Below are 2,534 nucleotides of genomic sequence, written 5' to 3' on the forward strand. Positions count from 1 at the left end.
AATATTCGGCACTTTTGATAAAAATATAAACTTAAGCTATGGACATTTTAAAAGTGATAAATTGGTAACCCAAATGATGACCAAGATATTCCCGCCAGATTAAACCATATGTGTTGGTCAGGCCATGAGATAAGTATATATGTGTATATATATATATATATATATATATATATATATATATATATATATATATATACATATGTATATATACAGACATACATATATATATATATTTATATATGTATATATATAATAATATCTATAATATTCATTTTCCACTTCACTTCGTGGGCCAATGCGTACAGACTGAATGAAACTCTAGGATGCCTACGATGGTTTCTAAATTTGAATATTCTGAAAACAGTCAGAATAAACACAGGGTTCCCAGAGATTCCACGCCTCCACCCTACTCACACATATCACTACTCGTCTTACTTACCATCTGGTTCTTTCCACGTAAAGAAGACAGGTCGCTGCAGTATGACTCCCGTCCCGAGGAGGCGACGATCTGGGTGATGTACTGGGCCACGGTCATCCGAGAACACGACGCGCCTAAGTTCGGGTAGATGGTCTGGACACAGTTGCATTCCTCGTGTAATATGTCAATAGCACAGGCGTCAGATCGAGCCCCGGGAAGTTCTGTCACTTGACCCTTCTCTCGGGCTTCGAGGAACATGTTCTCGATCTCAGCTCTCGTGTAGTTCCGGCTGTGTTCTACCATATCCAGGTGAACTCTCTGGAATCCGAATGTCGCTAGTCCTAAACGCTGCATACTCAAGTACCCGAGAGTACTTACTATCAGGATGATCCATACTTTCACGTTCCTGTTTAGTTGGCAATTGAGGAAACGGGTCCGCATAGTTTGCTTCTTCAGTATGGGATTTCTCTTTTATTCCGTGGTTATAATAATTTCGTCACGGAGTGATTCGCGCCGTAACTTCGGGCAGTCTCGATCTTTACGTCCTCACGATGAAGGTGTCTAGAGGAGACTAAATTTTTTCTTAATATCCGTTTTTGCACACCAGGTGTTCGTGATAATACTGACACTTGTTGCTTTAACCCTCTACTGCCCACGCGGACGAATTCGTCCGCTAAATTATCATTAAGTATAACTGAAGGAAAACGGCATATGTGATTCTCTTTCCCGACCAGACGTTTTCGTCCTGTATTTAGCTCCCACGCTACAGTTGACTCCGCCCACATACGGCGGTATTTTGTTCAGTGCATAAGCACCCAGAAGAGGTGTAGCCTGTGCGTCATTCTACTGCTAAATAGCATCATAAGTACTCTCATGGACGAGATATCAGCTAAAATATCCGTATGGAAAAATTCTTACAGGTTGCTGACATGTTGATAGTTATTTTTATATATGTAATCACACTGTTAGAGCCATGTTCTTGTGTACATATGGGTTCTATTTTGGAGGACGAATATGTCCATTTGGGAACATGGCGTTCTTCTCAGTCTTTCACTGAGCATACAAAGATGTATATTAGTCCCTATTTGCTTGTAATCGTTATCATTTTGGGTAGTATGGTGCATTTGCATATTGTTCACTAGGTTTTCTTATATATGATTTACAGTAATAATAATAACAATAATAATAATAATAGTAATTATTATTATTGTAATAATAATAATTATAATTATTATTGTAATAATAATAATCATAATTATTATTGTAATAATAATTATTATTATTGTAATTATAATAATAATAATAATTATTATTATTGTAATTATAATAATAATAATAATAATAATAATAATTATTATCATTATTTTTCAACATTATTGCTCCTGCAAATTTCCCTGTATCAATCTTTTATGGTAGACTCATAGAGAAAGCACATGCAAAAACTCCTGAACTAGTGCAAGTGGTTGACCTGGGGCATGTTGATAGTGATGATGACACTGAAGAAGAGGTCGAAGATTCCCTTATTATGCATCCACTTGTACCTGCTTCTATGAGTGCGACCCATGGTAGATCACCTCAGAGAAAAATTCCATCAAATATCAAAGGAACAAGAGCTCTGTATTGATGAACAAATGATTCCTTTCAAAGGAAACAGTTCCTTGACACAATATATACCTGGCAAGCCACATAAATATGGATACAAATTTTTTGTATTAGCTGGTAAGGATGGTATGACATATGATTTCATGCCATACACAGGAAAAATTAAACCTGTGAACGATCCAGCAATACCTGATCTTGGTGCAAGCTCCAGTGCTGTGTTACACCTATCTCAAACCATAGCACCCAACTGTAACCACTACATGTTTTTTGATAACTGGTTTACTTCCTTGCCTTTGCTGGAGCATTTGGCAACAAGGAAAATTAGGTGTTGTGGTACAGTGCGCCAAGCACGCCTCTCAGGCATAAAGAGAGGAAAGAAAGAAAGATGAAAAAGATTTCATGAAAAAGGGAGAGGTGCTTTTGAAGAGCTGAAGAGTACAAATAAGTCAACAGAAATTACATATGTCAAGTGGTGTGACAACAAAGTGGTTCATCTAGTGTCCACTTTTGCTAA

General features: G+C 37.2%; 1 protein-coding gene across 1 annotated transcript in view; it reads right to left on the minus strand.

Annotated features, from left to right (window-relative positions):
- LOC143019810 (uncharacterized) overlaps window positions 1-961 on the minus strand; it is a 30,701-nt gene extending 29,740 nt beyond the window's left edge. The window contains exon 1 of the mRNA XM_076175792.1: window positions 440-961. Within this exon, the coding sequence (XP_076031907.1) occupies window positions 440-859 (420 nt within the window). The 5' untranslated portion in view covers window positions 860-961. The remainder of the gene's footprint in view (window positions 1-439) is intronic.
- Between the last annotated feature and the right edge of the window lie 1,573 nt (window positions 962-2,534).

Source organism: Oratosquilla oratoria, chromosome 38, assembly GCF_046742065.1.
Source record: "Oratosquilla oratoria isolate Oo_2021 chromosome 38, ASM4674206v1, whole genome shotgun sequence".
Taxonomy (NCBI): Eukaryota; Metazoa; Arthropoda; class Malacostraca; order Stomatopoda; family Squillidae; genus Oratosquilla; species Oratosquilla oratoria.